At 35.3% G+C, this 16,273-nt stretch overlaps 1 protein-coding gene across 1 annotated transcript; it reads left to right on the forward strand.

Moving 5' to 3' along the window:
* The first annotated feature begins 1,852 nt into the window (after window positions 1–1,852).
* Window positions 1,853–6,661, forward strand: LOC136232544 (uncharacterized). The gene is made up of 8 exons (XM_066021762.1): window positions 1,853–2,196; window positions 2,286–2,347; window positions 2,496–2,619; window positions 3,662–3,810; window positions 4,672–4,779; window positions 4,903–5,022; window positions 5,313–5,486; window positions 6,255–6,661. The coding sequence occupies exons 1-8, from the start codon at window positions 2,091–2,093 to the stop codon at window positions 6,354–6,356; spliced, it is 945 nt and encodes a 314-aa protein (XP_065877834.1). The 5' UTR covers window positions 1,853–2,090; the 3' UTR covers window positions 6,357–6,661.
* The last annotated feature ends 9,612 nt before the right edge of the window (window positions 6,662–16,273 follow it).

Raw genomic sequence — 16,273 nt, forward strand, 5'->3', positions numbered from 1 at the left:
AAATAAATAAATATAAGGACTAAATTAACTCTTTTTCCTTTGATTTTGAATACTCTTAGTCAATTTGGTCTGTATTTACTAACGGAATGAACCTCAAGGTACCATTTTGCAAACTTTTAAACCATAAGGGTGCCCATCGAAAACAGATGTAACCACACGGTTTATTTTTGTATTTTTTCCTTAAAAAAACAGCTGATATATATATATATATATATATATATATATTATTTATTTATTTATTATGTAATCTGATCCGACGAATCCGAGTTGTTTAGTTGAATTAAGTGACCTATGATCTAACTATAAATTTAGTTTGATGTCCGGTTTGATTCTGATAGTGATAAAAACCAAATTTACCCCTAACATTTTATGAAAAGTGCAAATTTAGCATTAACATATGAAATCATGCAAATTTAATTATAATACTTCCAAACAAGATCAATTTTAACACAATATTATCGGAAAATAGAAAAAAATGGTTTGATTGGTTTTTAACCGTCAATTCAAACCTTCCAAAATTTTAATCATATATGTTAATCATATATAAGTTAATCACAATTTTTTTTATCATACTATTCAAAATATTTACTGTGTTATTAATATAGTTATAAAAAACCAATAAAAATATATAAAATTGCTTCAATTTATCAACAAACTTGTTTGAAAGGTCCAATATAACAGTTAAATAATATTTAAACCAGCCTTTTCAAATTTTCGATAATGCATAGCTAAAATTGATCTTGCTTGGAAACGTTAGAGTTAAATTTATACAATTTCATACATTAGAGCTAAATTTGCACTTCGCTTGAAACATTAATGTTAAATTTGGCCCTTATCCCGTTCGGATAACATTGCTAAAACTCGAATTAAGAAAAATTATTTAAAATTTACTACTTCATGCGTTTCATATTATATGTCTTTTTAGAGAGTTGCACATAAATTTAGAATATTAGGAAAACGATTTTGCTACCCTTTATTTATAGATTCCACTATTTATTTATTTTATAATAAGTTCATTATTCTAATTAATATCCATATATCCACATTTTATAGCAAAAAAGAATGTGACTTAATGTGTATTAATCATATCAAAATGATATATATTATAAAACAAAAAAAATAATCTTTAGAAAGACATGTAATATGAAACGGAGAGAGTACCATATTTGACAAAAAAAAAGGATAAGGGTCACATTCAATCCCAACGTTTTAAACGAAGTGTAGATTTAGCCGTAATATATGAAATTGTGCAAATTTAATCTTAATGTTTCCAAGCAACATCAATTTTAATTTTGCACTATAATTTTTTTTTTTAAAAACTGGTCAGACTATTATTTAATTTTCACATTGGACATTTCAAATATTTTTGTTGTGATTAATATATAAAAAAGGGCGACCCGGTCGCATTACGCGTCCCCGCTGAGCGAGGGTCCGGGGAGGGGTCCCACCACAAGGGTGTATTGGGGCAAGCCTTCCCTTGCCAATTTAATTGGCAAGAGGCCGCTCCTAAGACTCGAACCCGTGACCTCTGGTCACACGGCAACAACGTTTTACCGTTGTGATTAATATATATATATATATATATATATATATTAGGTTTAGTTTTTAGCATTTTAATAAAAAAAATTATAATACACTAAATATCTTAAACATGATTGATATTTGGAAGGTCTGAAGTGACAGTTAAATACCAATCGAATTAGTTTTTTCTAATTTTTAATAACGTAAGGTTAAAATTGATAAATTTCATACATTAAGGTTAAATATGCACTCTCAAATGTTAGAGTTAAATTTGATATTTAGAATAAAAAAAGCTCATATCCCATAATTGGGCTGGGTTGGATCATGACCAGGCTCAACAACGGGAAGCCCTAAATCAAAAACCTCCGCAGTAAACAAGTTGCGGCTGTGGCGCCTTCCTCTTTTACCTGAACGGAGCTATCAGACGGACGGGGACAAAACTAGGTCCGATTGTAATTGTCAAATCCGAGCTTCTCGACGTTCTTTATCTCATCAGCAGTTCAACAACATTTATTTTACCTTCGCCGGATTGTGGATGTTCAGGCTGCCTTTTCTGGCCTGTTAGAAATATGGCCCTATCAGTCTCAACAAGGCTTTTACGCTCTGTCAGCTCTTTAAAAATTGCTCGTTGCTGTTCTCCTGGTGTTAATTATCAATCATTTCAACCTTCGGACGGTAAACCCTGTGTTTTTATCGCTTCATCACTTGTAGTTTCTTAATGGAAATGTTTGGTAGCTGCGAACTGATATTGTTGATACTTTCAGATTTATGTTGCCATGTTTCTCTGGATTGCGAATTTTCTCCAGAATCTTCTGGTTTTATCAAGGTACTCTCCCGCCATTCTTAATCTTCTCTGCTGCTTTTGACTCATTTGTTTTAAGAATATTTGGGGATTTCTGTTTTTAATGAAGGAAACATAGTCTCTGTCATTGACAATCTTGTAACGATCTCATATCTCATCTGCTATAATGTAGGGTTTAGTGCCTTCCTTTAGGAGGTTCTCAACATCTACTATCCTAACTCCGGGGTCTAGTGATGATGCATTTCCTTCTGATTTGTTGTCCACAAAGACTGTGCTAACACCTGAGCGCAAAATAGGTAAAGATAGAGTTGAATTTAGTTATTTATTCATTCTTTTTTGCAGAGGTTTATTATAGTTGTTGAGAGTAGTGATATCTATGGAACTTTGTGCTTATTTGCTTTGTGACTGTCAATCCTTGGAATGTATAAGCATCTTCACATGCTTTCGGTCTAAGATTGTATTGCATGTCTTGATGCTAAATATGCCATGGTGAATGCGCGTTTTATGTAGAATAAAGCTTGTTGTTTTACTCACCTTGCTTTTTGTTCAAGACCGAAAATTTGGAGCAGAGGATATATGTGTATATTACTTAATGCAATCTCTGATTGCTAACTCCGTATTCAAACATTGATTTGTGTTTCATGGTGATGATAAATTCTAAATTGTAATCATTGGCTTGAGATTCTTGTGAATTAGAGCATTGCCCTTGACTCGTTGCAGTAGGTCTGCTTGAATTCTCTTGGAAATGCTGTCTTTAAGAGTGTTCTTGAGTGTTTTCTCTTCCTCTTTTAATCATCTATGTCTGCATGAGATTCTCAAAGTGGACTTCAAATTTTCTTGAATATTTTAACAGCATTTGGTAATTAATGAACCTTTTCGTATACAAATTGTTGACTCTTTTCCATGATATAAGTTGCTAACTTTTCTAGGATCCTTTTGGTCGTACCTTATGACAACATGAGATTAATGGTTTTGCTATTTTTTAATGTTGTGTTCTTTAGTATTAGTTCACTTGCTTGAAATATTGTTCTCCAATATTAGTCTCTACCATTTTCTTATCCTATGGATCCTATCCAACTACAGTTCACTTTTTCCAACAGTTTGATGTAGCATGCCTAAAGTTTGACTATCTGATATTCTCAAATCTATTAACTATAGTGTTGAGTATCTTATTCTCTTCACTGAATGGTGACATACTGACATTTCTTGGTGTGCGTGTCTTTGTTAGCCACAATGTTCATAGACCCTTTAGTTATTCTATATTTTTTTTTTTATCATGTGCTCTTTATTTTATGAGGTCTGAATTATTCATTTCTTTTATTTTATGTTGCGATTTAGGTCTTCTTGAGGACCTAGTAATTCCAGTAACAAATTTCTCAAATGAGGACAAGGGATTTATGGTTTTAGCTGGTGATGTTTTTGATGTGCCTATCAAGAAGCACATCGTTCATCGTGTTGTGCGGTGGCAACTTGCTAAACGGCAACAGGTACTCCTAACTATTATATAAATCTTCAAAGAATGTTTTTTTATGGCTTTAGGTATTGTTACATAAAGGTATAGAGAATGAGTATAGTTGTGAATAGATCATTGGAAGTGGCAAAGTTGCTTTTCTTGTTCTTTGAATTCTTGTCACAAACTTTTTTTTAGTTAGTTCTTGGATGGTTGACAGGTACAAAGTTCTCTTTAGTTCATTTTGTCTGTATAAGAAATTTTGGATGAGGAAAATATGGTCACCACATAGGAGAAAAAATAGTTCGTTTTTTTTGTGGAAAACCATGATAATGTTACAACTTGGAATAGCTTTTATTATTACCTCTAACACACCCCTTCACACGAATGCTAACTGGGCTTGAAGCGTGTACTACACATGCCCATCTTACCGCGTGTTAAAATTTAATAAACAAATGAAATTGTCAGGGTTCGAACCCTCGACCGTTTGGTCTAAGAGACTCTAATACATTGTCGAGGAACTAATTGAACTAAAAGCTTAGCTTATAGTTAAGGCTCAAGAATAGCTTTTATTATTGTCTCTTCGTCATATTAAGTCAATATTGATGAACTTAAAAGAAAAGCAAAGGAACTGTAAATTTCGAAAGAAAATTTGAAGGGGGATAGGGGAAACTGTAAAGTTCGTCATATTATCATCTCTGAATTTTTCTTGGGTATGTTAACATAGAAAGCTACTTCTGTTGCTCTATGTAGCTGTCCAATGAGTTCTTTTGTTATGTTAGTCATGGGTAAATTGACTTATATATGAAATTCTGTTGTGATATTGATAAGAATTCTGCTAATATTTAAAAATTTGTACGAGAAGTTATGATTAATCTTGGGATTGAATTGTCAATAGGGGACACATTCAACAAAAACACTCAGTGAGGTTAGTGGTACTGGGAAAAAACCATATCAACAGAAGGGTCTTGGCAGAGCACGTCACGGAACATTGCGTGGACCACAGGTATTGAAGCCTTTTAGTCCTTATCGATGTTCAGCTGCTGATGTTTTATCATTTATTTATTTCAATGTGTTATGCCATTTGAGTAACTTGACTGAACCATAATGATTGAATTCTATATAACAGTTTAGGGGTGGTTGCGTCATGCATGGCCCTAAACCACGAAGTCATGCTTTCAAATGTAACAAGAAAGTTAGGCGTTTAGGATTGAAGATTGCTTTGACAGCTCGTGCAGCAGAAGGAAAGGCATGTCTCTCTCTCACTGTGTACCCATAATCTTGCATATATAAGCCTATTCCTAGGGAGAAGATCCTTTTCCATTTACGTTTAACGTCTTCATTCATTGCTTTTTATTAGTTGTTACTCCTTTTTTAACTTCTGCAATTCTGTCTCAATGGTTTCAGCTTTGTGATTTGCATATATAATTGGGAAAGATATTTTGCATTTCTTAGTTTTTATATTGAACTTTAGCTTATTTAAATGATTATTCTTTCATGTCTCGGGCCCTAATCTTAAAAGAAGTCATAAAATTGCAGCTCTTGATTTTTGATGATTTGGAGATCCCTACACATAAAACAAAGAATATTGTTAACTATGTCAGTCAAATGGAGAACACGAATAAGCTACTGGTGGTTGATGGTGGCCCCATTAATGAAAAGCTTAAGTTGGCGACACAAAATCTGCATTATGTCAATCTGCTACCATCAATTGTAAGTTGTGACTTGCATCCTTATTTCTTTCCACATTATGAAATGTTAAGATATGTAAAATGAATGAATCTCGAAAAAAAAAAGCGACGTGAACATTTGAGTTTCCTTTTACATTATGATTTTTATATTTGGTTTAATGATTGAGGGATAATTAAATTAAAAAAATAGAACTCTTATGCTGCAAAATAGAATCATAGTATAGTTCTTTGAAATTTTGAACCTCTCATGATTGATCACACAAGCCGTCATGGAACTAGGAAGCACAGAGACTTCTGGGAGGCTAACATACAGAGTGTTGAACACTCCGATACTCCGCGGACACGCACATGACACTCCAAAATAAGTGTCCCCTCTTTTTCTTTTCTTTTTTAATGGGGACACTTCAGGGACATGGATCCTAAGTTAATTAAGTAGAATATAGGGTATTTTTTTAATAATTTTACAGAAAAATGGGCTTGATATATACAAAAATAAAACATGACCCTAACAAAAAAAAAGAATATAGCAGCCGTCCATTTTTTGGTAGTTATAGTCTGAAGTATTAAATGTTTCTTTTTGATGAATTAATGAGTTATTGTGGATGTTATTTATGGTTTGTAATGACTTATGAATGCTATTTATGATATATATATTTGGTGTGTCTCCGCCATACCCGTGTCTCATATTTTTTAAAAATGCCATTTGTCATTCCTGTACCGTGTCGGTGCTTCCTAGATATGGAAGTATGCTTCAGTGCCACAGAGCTTACAATATTCTGTGTTCTTTCAGGGCTTGAATGTCTATAGCATCCTCTTGCATGATACATTGGTGATGTCCCGTGATGCTGTAAACAGAATCGTAGAACGGATGCACACTCCAATTAACCGATAAAGTGACATCTCCGTTTTCAGCTGTGTTCTGTTATATTTGATTTGGAAGGAGAAGAAAAAGGCAGAATAAAGTGTTATGGTTTTATCAGAGAATGCAAGATATGCATCTAAACGTCCATTTTCTTGTATTAAACGGTCCTTGAACTGAAAGTTGTTTTGGTAGCTGAAGATTGGTGCAAGGTAAAGGAAATCAACCTTAACCGTTCTAATAGGATTTTGATGTTTCATGTCCGGCTATTAGGAATTCAAATTATTATCATATTTTCATACTTGAATTTCATGTCGAAATGAGATTTCGTGTTACAATCGTGTTATGATATGTTAGAGAAATTTTATCTCCTTGCTTCCAGAAGGAGAAAAAACGGACTACTTTGATTAGGACTTAGGCTATGTTTGTTTAAATGAATTTCTTGCTATGTTGCACGAACCCTCCTCTTTAGTAGCATTTTTGCGTTTCTAGTCTGTTTCGTTTCCACATCCATTTTCCTTTAAAGACTATTTTATGAACATTATGTTTTAGAAGTAACGTTTTTGGTATCCATTTCCGTATCTGTGTCCATGCACCATAGATTTCTTGATTTGGTATGGCATCAGATTGCTTCCGGTATTTAGGATCTATTATCCAAACGGATGGAGAAGTAGATGGAGATGTTGCTTATAGGATTAAATCGGGGTGGGCGAAGTGGAAGAGTGCTACCGGTTTCCTTTGTGACCCCGGCATGCCTAATAGATTGAAGGGAAAATTTTACCGCACGACAATCAGACCATCATTGTTATATGGTACAGAGTGTTGGGCAGTGAAACATTGTCACATTCATAAGATGTCAGTGGCAGAGATGCGTATGTTGAGATGGATGTGTGGTCATACGAGAAAGGATCGGGTGAGTAATGAAATAATTAGGACAAAAGTAGGGGTTACAGCTATTGAGAATAAAATGAGGGAAAACCGACTAAGGTGGTTTGGCCATGTAAGACGAAAAGCGCTTGATGCGCCGGTTAGGAGGACTGAAGAGTGGCAAAGGGAGGTAGTGGTGAGGGGAAGACCTAAGCAAACTTGGAGGAGCGTGATCGAGCGTGATATGAGTTTATTGGGGATTGATGAAAATATGGTAGTGGATAGGACATAGTGGAGGGAGAGAATTTGTGTCGCTGAGACGACTTGATTTCATGGTTTTATATGATGGTTCATGTTAGCGGACCCCGAATCATTTCGGGATTAAGACTTTGTTGTTATTGTTGTTGCATGACATGTATGAAAATGTGGAATTCATTTCAAATGAAATGAATTTTATGTTTGCTTTTAAGGAATTTTGTATCCTTTTCAAATACCTGTCAAACCTATGTTAATTACATGGGTTATCTCTATGTGGCTTGAAAATAGGGCTCACGCTTGCGCATTGCTCGTTTAGGGTTGTCAAAATGCATTATTTAGGGTTGTCAAAATGGGATGTCGTGTTACAATCATGTTATGTAATCTAGACTTGTCAAATGAGTCTTGTTAGTTGGATGTTTTCTGTAGATTATGTTGTTTGTTTCAAATGATATATCTAAGGGGGCGTTTGGTTTAAATTTCGGAATCGGAAATGGGAACGGAATCGAAATCTAGCGGAGTCAGAATCGAAATGACTATTTATTTATTATGTTTGGTTCAATTTGGAATCGGATTGAGATTCTCTTTGAAGTTGTTTGATTCTTTAATGATCTGAATCGGAATGAATAAATAATTATTATTATAACATCAATTAAAAATAAATATAAAAAATATTAAATCATTTATTAGTGTAAAAAATCTAATATATTAAAATAAAAATTAATGGTTTTTTTTATTAATTACTCTTTTAATTATTGTAAATAAAAAAATTGTATTATAAATTCAAAGAAAATAAACATTGTTATGTAAATATAAAGATATTGGTGGAGTCTGACAATTTGGAGGCTATCAACAGGATTTCGGATAAACAGGTTGTTTGTCTTAAGAGTCAGAATCTCATTAAAGCCATCTTGAGGCTTCGTCCTGCCTTCGATTCTCTTACATTCTCCCATATTTATAGGGAGCAAAACCGCGTGGCGGATCGCTTGGCAGCTGCTGGGCATGGGGGGATGTTAGGTGTTTCTACCCTTTCCGTTCCTCCTTCTTTTCTGTTACCTTCTCTTCTTGAGGATAGGATTGAGGTCAGTCTTCCTAAACTGATCCCAGGTTAGGTTTTTGTTTGTTTGTTTTTTTTTCTTCCCTTCTTACCAAAAAAAAATATAATCATCCTTTATTTTCCAGCAAAAAAAATAACCATGTCAAATAAAATAATAACTACAATTTTTTTTTTTGAGAAATAGCCATTTGATTAAAAAACGTGGGTTGTTGTTGCTTTAAAAAAATGTGGGTTGTAATGTTTTATATATATATATATATATATAAATCAATTGGAAATGAATGGAATTTGATTAACCGGGGAGAGGGGAGGATTTCAACTATTCTCATAGTTGGGGAAATGAGATTATTATTCCCTAATTATATTTCCGGCTTAATACATCATTTGCCTCCTGAATTTGTCCAAAATGGTTGATTGGTCCCTAAACTTTTAAAGTGTCTCGATAGCCCCTTAAACTTGCATAAAATATAATAATGAATCATTCGGTTGTAAAAAAGTAAGTTAAATACGGAAGATATGTTGCACGCATCTTTAAAAAGTAAAAGACCAAGGTCGGGCAATTATAATATTAGAGAAGAAAATGTTTTATAGTTGAATAAGTAAGAAAATCTTTTTTAACATGTTTTAATCTATTTTGTGAAATATGTAATAACATTATAAGGCACGTGTAACATATTTTCCGCATTTGACTTACTTTTTTACAACCGAATGATTAATTGATTACATTTTACGCAAGTTCAGAGTGCTAACTGAACATCTTATGCAAGTTCATGGGGCTATCGAGACACTTTGAAAGTTTAGGAGGCCAATCAACTATTTTGGACAAGTTCAGGAGCAAATGATGTATTAAGCCTATATTTCCTTAATCAAACACTAACAAAGGGAATATTTCATTCCCATTCCCATTCCATAGCTTAAATTCAGCTAACCAAACACTTCCTAAGAGATTATGTGTAGACATGAACTTTGCGCTTTTTAATATTATGACAACTAAACTGTAATTAACATCTCAAAATGATTGTTGATAACCTCAAAAATAAAACATTTAAGAATTAAAATTATTTAGAATCACATTTACACATTTTTTATTATTTTAAATCACAATTTCTGAAGTTTTATCTCTAAATATACACTTTCTCTCTCCTAACTAAATAACACTTAAATAATCTTAAAATGCAAAAGTTGAAGAATTGAAATTGCTTAGAATATTATTAATTCTTGGAATTATCTATTTTAAGGTTAGCAATAGTCGTTTTGAGGTGTTAATTCAAATTTAGGATATGAGTGTAATTAGCCTTTTATTTTGGGAAAAGGTTCAAATTTAGCTATTGGGGAAAAACAGATTTAGTCTTTACGTATAAAATAATGCAAATTTAAATTCAATATTTACCAGATAGTACAATTTCAAATCTCGTTAACAGTAGATAACACATAATCAATTCTTGCCTTAAAATGTGCCTACGATGAGTTTATAGATGGGGATTAAATTTACTTTCCAATAATTATAAAACTAAATTTGTACCATCTCTTTTATTATCAATAAAGTTCGGCCTGAAATCTTACACTTGCTACATTTTGGCAATAGTTTTAGGGTCCTTTTGATTCATCTGTTTTTTTTTGCTGTTGTTATTAGTTGTGTTGCGGTTGCTGATAGATAATAGATGTTAGTTTTTTTTTGTTAAAAACAATTGTTTCAGAATGTTACTAAACACATCTCCGGTTTAGAATTAAAAGGTAAAAAGTAATTTCAAAAAATGGAAACAAAGGGTTATTTAATCATGAATGACCTTTGTTTAGTTGAAGCCACTCAAGAAAATAGTCTGCTTAAAATAACATTGTAAACTGAAAATAAATAAAAGGCTTAATACATCAAAAGCCTTTTGAGCTAGTCTAAAAAGTTTCATTAGTCTCCTCTGTTGAAACACCTTTCCACATGATTTTGATTTGACAAATTTATTTAAGTTAATCCATGATTACGGGACAATTAAATTTAACTGCTTTGATTTAATTGTACTAATATGTTTGTTCAATGTTGAGTATAAATATAAACGGAAATAGAAATAAAAAGTAAGACAGGACGAAAACAACATGAGAAAAACAGCACAAGCTGAGTGGAGTGTAACTCAGCGTGATAAAAGAAAAGTCATCTTCAGAACAAAAGCTTGAAAATCAAGCTAATCAACAAAGCTGAGTGGAACGCAACTCAGTATCAAAAGTAGAGGAGTCTTCTTGAGAACTATGTCTTGTAGAACGAAGCTGACCATTGAAGCTGAGTAAAAGAGAACTCAGTATCTGAATTAGCAACAATCGAAGACAGCGGCTATCAAAGTCATGCTGAGTAATCTTCAGGACAGCGCGAATGATCCGTTTGCTAAAAGACAAGCTCCGACAACTGTCTGCACCAATAATAGAAATCTTGGAATTACGCAAAAGCCAATTTCGAGATGCATGGGTCAACTGTTCTTTCGCTAAAAGACAAACTGGCACAAGAAGACGAAACCTGCGAGAAGAAGACAAACCTGACGCCTGCGGAATTCAGTCGATAAGGTTGGCCTGCAAATCTTAAGCTGACTAGAGCCTTGTCGCAAAAAGAAGCCGTTTGGATTCAACGGACAAATCCAGAATTCAAATGAACAAGTCTTCAGAATACAACTATAAAAGGACAAGTATACTTCTTGGATCCATAGCCGATCGTGAAAACAAAAAGAGAATAAGAGCATACATACAAAAAGCACATCAATACAAGAAAGAGATCTTACACCAAATTTCTATTCCTGTGTAAATGCTAGAGTGATTTTCTTTGTAATCATCTAAAGTGTTCTTTGTTTGAAAAAGAACAATCTTGTATCAATCATAGTATTGAGAGAGTGTGCTGAGTACTCGGTTTGGTACTCAGTGGTAGAGAAAATCTAAGTGCTGGGTTGTAGCGCTTAGTGGAGTTGAGTAAACGAATAGAGGACGGTACTCTTGCATATTCAACTGCCTTGTAAACGGTTTATGCTCTACCTTTAAAGAGCTCAGTATTGGATTTAAAAAGCCCGGAGGGATTCTGGGGACTGGACGTAGGCGGAGAGGCCGAACCAGGATAAGTCGTGCTGAGTAATTTCTAACTCTCCTTCAATATATATCTGTATGTGTTGCTTGCTATATTTACTCAGTATATAAATTGCTTAAGCTGACACAGAGTAAATCAGAGTGCTGAGTTGGAAGCTGACTACAAAAGTGTCATTTCCCAACTCACAAGTAAAACTATTCTAGTCAGTATCTGACTAAAGCCATCTTACGCCTCACTCGGCCACGCTGACCAAAACTGAGTTGCGAAACTCAAAGAATTAAATTAAGTCAGTGCAATTAAAACGAAAAACTTACATTAGTTCCTAACCCCCCCCCCTTTTGGAACTAATCACAAGGGACCAACAAGTGGTATCAGAGCCTAATAGCTCACTACTCAGAGATATAACCATCTTGAGCTGATCCCGATAAATGGCTGAGAACAGCACTCGTTTCCTTCCAAGGAACCAAACAACACAGATACTCCCTGAGGGATTATCTATTAGTCGGCCTCCCTTATTCTTCGGATCTAATTATACGTTCTGGAAGAATAGGATGAAGAACTTCATTCAAGCCACAAACATGAGTGCATGGCTTGCAATAGTTCAAGGCCCATATGTGCCTTATAAAACTGTTGACAATGAGAAAATTGTCAAGAGTGAAACTGAGTGGTCAGAAGATGACCTTAAGAAACTACAAAATAATGCTTCGACTATCAATATGCTTCACTATGCGCTAGACGCTGCAGAATACAATAAGATTTCAGGTTGCGAGTCAGCACAGGAGATTTGGAAAAAGCTTGAAGTAACCTACGAAGGTACAAGCAAGGTCAAGGAATCAAAGGTGAACCAACATATGAGATTATATGAGCTGTTCGAGATGAACGACAATGAGGACATCTCTAGAATGAATGCTAGATTCACCAACATCATAAATGAGCTAAAGAGACTTGGCAAGAACTTCACTAAAGAAGAGCAGGTGAAGAAAATCTTGAGAAGCTTACCCAAGAGCTGGCAAGCTAAGAAAACGGCTGTGGAGGAAGCTGAAGACTTGACCACATATAAATACGACGAGCTGATCGGATCTCTGCTGACCCATGAGATCTCTATGAAAATTTTTGAAGCAAAAGAAAAGTCAGAAGACAAGAAACAAAAATCACTTGTCATGAAAGCTGACTCAACCGAAGCTGACTCATCGGATGATGAGGAAATGGCCATGTTCACAAGGAAGATGAAGAAGCTGTTCAGAAAGAATGAAAAGAACAGCAAGAGGCCATTCAGAAGAGGCGACAGGTACAAAGCTGAGTCTAGTGACAAATAAAAAAAGGACAGCTCCAAGTCTGTCACATGCTTTGAGTGCCATCAAACTGGGCACATTAAGTCAAGCTGCCCTAATCTGAAGAAAGAAAAGAAGGGAAGCAAAAAGGAAATTGTGGCCACATGGAGTGACAGCAATGAGTCAACATCATCTGAAACTGATGCCACTGAGTCAGCAAACATATGCTTCATAGCCGATGACGCTGCTGACCACACTCGATCTGAGCAAGCTGACCTCTCTGAAGAATCTGAACAAGAGGAGTACTCAAATGAGGTAATATCCTTACACTTGCTTAGAAATGAAATCATTAACGCCCTGGGTGATTTATATACACTGACTAAAAAGTGTAACAAGAAAATAAAGGCACTCAGCAGGCGATGTGACGAGATTGAGGAGGTCAAACTTAGTGACCTTCGATATCTTCTCCAAGACAACTCAACTTTGCATAGCAACATGGAAATTATGCACAAGTTTGTCTCGGAAGTCCAATCAGATTCAAAGAAACTGAAAAAGGATGTCACAAACCTACAGAACCAAATAAAAGGTTCAAATAAATCCCATGCTGAGTACTTAAGTACTGGTAAGCGTAGACAGTTCACTCAGTGTGACTATTGTGGAAAAAGGGGACACACAACAGATGTGTGTTGGTACAACAAGCGGATTGTCCAATGTGACTTCTGCGGAAAGAAAGGACATACCACTAAGGTATGTTGGCATGCTCAGCACAATGGTGCTGACCAAAAACAAAGTCACCCCAAAAGGGTAGCATTTTGTGACTTCCGTGGTAAAGTTGGCCACACAATAAAAGTATGCCGTCACAAATTAAAACATTACTTTGCACCTGTCTATGCTAACCCACGAGGACCCAAAAAGAATTGGGTACCTAAAGATGAGTGATTTAAAATGCAGGTGAGCCTGAGATGCGTGGAAAAATCGAAACTATGGTATATTGATAGCGCATGCTCGAGGCACATGACTGGTGATGAAACTCAGTTCATCACACTTGAGCTTAAACGAAGTGGAAACGTAAGCTTTGGAGACAATAAGAAGGGTAAGATAGTAGGATCAGGTGCTATCGGAGGTAACCCCACCATTGAGTCAGTCTCCTTAGTTAAAGGTCTCAAATATAACCTATTGAGCGTAGCTCAGCTTTGTGATAGCGGTGGACAGGTTATATTTGATGCTACTCAGTGTCGGATACTCGAGGGAAAAACAAACAATTTGATTTTAACTGCCCCTCGTGTTGACAATGTATATATGTTGAGTTTAGAAAAACAGTTTTCCAAAAATATATGTTTAGTATCTAAAGAGGATAACTCCTGGCTATGGCATAGGAGACTTGGTCATGTAAGCATGGACCTCTTTGCCAAATTAGCTAGAAAGCAATTAGTTGAGGGATTGCCCAAATTGAAATTTGAAAAAGATCAATTATGTAATGCTTGTCAGCAAGGTAAACAAACGAAAAAGTCTTTTCAAAGTAAAAACATTGTCTCAACCAAGAGACCATTGGAATTACTACACTTGGATCTTTTCGGACCTATCCAGCCACTCAGTTTGGGAGGTAAGAAATTTTCCTTAGTCATTGTAGACGATTTCTCTCGGTACACTTGGATCATCTTGCTGAGTTGCAAGGATGAAACTTTTGAGATGTTCACAACATTGATTAAAAAGCTTAAAAATGACAAAGACTTAAGAGTAGCTCATATTAGAAGTGACAATGGCGGAGAATTCAAAAATCAACAGTTTGATGAATTCTGTGAAGTCAGTGGCATTGATCATAACTTTTCTGCTCCTAGGACACCTCAACAAAATGGGGTTGTTGAAAGGAAGAACAGAACAATAGTTGAAATTGCTAAGACAATGCTGAGCGAAAATAGGCTTCCAAAGTATTTCTGGGGTGAAGCTGTCCACACAGCATGTTACATACTGAATAGGGCTTTAGTTAGACCTATACTTAAGAAAACCCCATATGAACTTTGGAAAGGACGAAAGCCCAACATTGGCTACTTTCGTACTTTTGGGTGTAAATGTTTTATACTCAATACAAAAGATAACCTTGCAAAATTTGATGCTAAAGCTGAAGAAGCGATCTTTTTAGGGTACTCAACTAACAGTAAAGCATATAGGGTATATAATAAACGAACTCAAGTTGTAGAAGAATCTGTCCATATAGAGTTCGATGAAACTGACCCTGCAGGAAAGACAACTCAGTCCACTGAAGATGAACCAAGCTCAGCTTCCGCTGACTAAACAGGAGCCACTGAGTCATCAGTACAAGGGCTGACCAAAGGTAAAAACGAAACCGAAATTACCTTTGCTGACCAATCTACTCCTGCAGACATTGTAGAAACACCTATTCCAGACAACTCAACATTACCCAAAGAAATAAAAATCCCAAGAGGACATTCGGAGAAGTCCATTCATGATGCTGCTGACAACAAGCTGATGACAAGAGATCAGCTTAGGAAGTATCTCGGTAATGTCGCATTCGTCTCAGTGCATGAGCCAAAGAACTTCTCAGAATCTGAGCATGACGAACACTGGATCAATGCTATGCAAGAGGAGCTTGATCAATTCAAAAGAAATAAGGTATGGGATCTAGTACCAAAACCTAGGAATCAAAAGACCATAGGAACTAAGTGGGTCTTTAGAAATAAACTAGATGAGCAAGGCAATGTGGTCAGAAACAAAGCCCGACTCGTAGCCCAAGGCTATAGTCAGCAAGAAAGCATTGACTACGGTGAGACCTTTGCTCCTGTTGCTAGGTTAGAGGCTATACGAATATTGTGTGCTTATGCAAGCTATATGAACTTTAAACTATATCAAATGGATGTTAAAAGTGCTTTTCTTAATGGCTTTATAAACGAAGAGGTATATGTTGTTGAAACACCTTTCCACAAGATTTTGATTTGACAAAATCATCCATGATTAAGAGGCAATTAAATTTAGATGCTTTGATTTAATTGTACTAATATATTTGTTAAATTTTGAGTGCAAAAATATATAAAGTAAAGACAGGTCAAAAGTCAGCATAAACGAAGCTGAGTAGAAACGGAACTCGACATGACAGAATAGAAGCTGAGTGGAGTTAAAATTCAGAAGCAAAATGAAGCTGACTAAAGTTGAAGACTTCTTCAGGAGCGGTTAAACAGAACGGAGCTGACCTTGAAGGAACTCAGCATGAACGTTGAACATTCGAAAAGAACAAACGAAGCTGAGTAACAGTCAGGACAACATGAAGGATCCGTTCACTAAAAGACAAAGTCTGCCAATCTTCTGCACCAATAATTGGAACCTCGAAGACACCTAAAAGACTAATTCCAAGAGTCATGGGACGTTGGATTATTGGAAACAGACAACTGGCACAAATAGACAAACCTGACGCTAGAAGACAAACATGACG

The sequence above is a fragment of the Euphorbia lathyris genome, chromosome 6, assembly GCF_963576675.1.
Source record: "Euphorbia lathyris chromosome 6, ddEupLath1.1, whole genome shotgun sequence".
Lineage (NCBI taxonomy): Eukaryota > Viridiplantae > Streptophyta > Magnoliopsida > Malpighiales > Euphorbiaceae > Euphorbia > Euphorbia lathyris.

Bases quoted from the DNA above. Each gene is read 5' to 3' on its own strand.
- LOC136232544 (XM_066021762.1), top strand. From the start codon at position 2,091: ATGGCCCTATCAGTCTCAACAAGGCTTTTACGCTCTGTCAGCTCTTTA. The intron at 3,811-4,671 runs GTACTCCTAACT...AATTGTCAATAG, and splicing joins AACTTGCTAAACGGCAACAG to GGGACACATTCAACAAAAAC. The intron at 5,023-5,312 runs GCATGTCTCTCT...ATAAAATTGCAG, and splicing joins CTCGTGCAGCAGAAGGAAAG to CTCTTGATTTTTGATGATTT.